Source organism: Hippocampus comes, unplaced genomic scaffold, assembly GCF_001891065.2.
Source record: "Hippocampus comes isolate QL1 unplaced genomic scaffold, H_comes_QL1_v1.1 scaffold228, whole genome shotgun sequence".
Taxonomy (NCBI): domain Eukaryota; kingdom Metazoa; phylum Chordata; class Actinopteri; order Syngnathiformes; family Syngnathidae; genus Hippocampus; species Hippocampus comes.
Genome location: NW_017805877.1, coordinates 354915 through 355721, shown reverse-complemented (window position 1 = coordinate 355721; position 807 = coordinate 354915). Strand labels below are relative to the sequence as shown.

The following is an 807-nucleotide window of genomic DNA, read 5'->3' as shown; positions in this document are numbered from 1 at the left end:
AAGGCCGGGCTGGTTAGTCCATCTTCATTTGTTTTTCTGACATTGACGTCTCAGCACCAGCGGTCCAGACAAGACGTTACCCAAATTCATCCTGACTCTGGCACGAGTTCATCCTCAAACCACATTTGTGGCTCACCAATACTGTAGTTTACATCAAGTGCTTCAATACAAAGACAAAAACGGGAGAAAATAGTCTTCACCCTTTCATGATGGTCCATATGAAGTGCAAAGGTTCTTTAACAAGATTTTTTTTGTGTGTGTGGATTTTTAAAAAAAAAAAATTTTAACTCCCAGAGTGCTTCGGCTGGCTTGATTTTAAATATTCCCCTTGCCTCCGAGCCACACTCATACGATGGTCTCATCAGTCATTTTCTTTGTCGACTTGGTCGGCACAGAACTTTGGGTGGGGAGTATGCCTTTCATGTCAGGCATGAGCAGACGCACTTTCTGATTGGTCCTCCTCCACTCCGAGTACAGCTGACAATGGTATCGAAATGACACCTGGAACAAGAGGTCACAGAGGGAAAAACGTAAACAGAGTACACTTCGTTCATCGGACTTGAAAGTCAGATTTTTCATGTATTTGAACTTCACATAAGCATTTACCTGAATTTGAGTAGAAATAGGCTAAGTGCTGTTTTTACAACGTGAAAAAAACAAAAGGCAAACAGTCAACCGAGATTGACATTTTGGGGCTTATAAAGCTTTGGGGCTTTGACACCAGCAGTAAGGGATGCCGTCAAGCTGAAGAAGGAGTCCTATCGGGCCTTTATGGCCTGTGGGACCCCAGAGGTAGCTGACGGGTAT

At 43.6% G+C, this 807-nt stretch overlaps 1 protein-coding gene across 1 annotated transcript in view; it reads right to left on the bottom strand.

Moving 5' to 3' along the window:
- Window positions 1-281: 281 nt before the first annotated feature.
- The window catches only part of LOC109527153 (E3 ubiquitin-protein ligase MARCH2-like), an 11307-nt gene continuing 10781 nt past the window's right edge, over window positions 282-807 (bottom strand). Inside the window, exon 5 of the mRNA XM_019888891.1 lies at window positions 282-501. Within this exon, the coding sequence (XP_019744450.1) occupies window positions 346-501 (156 nt within the window). The 3' untranslated portion in view covers window positions 282-345. The remainder of the gene's footprint in view (window positions 502-807) is intronic.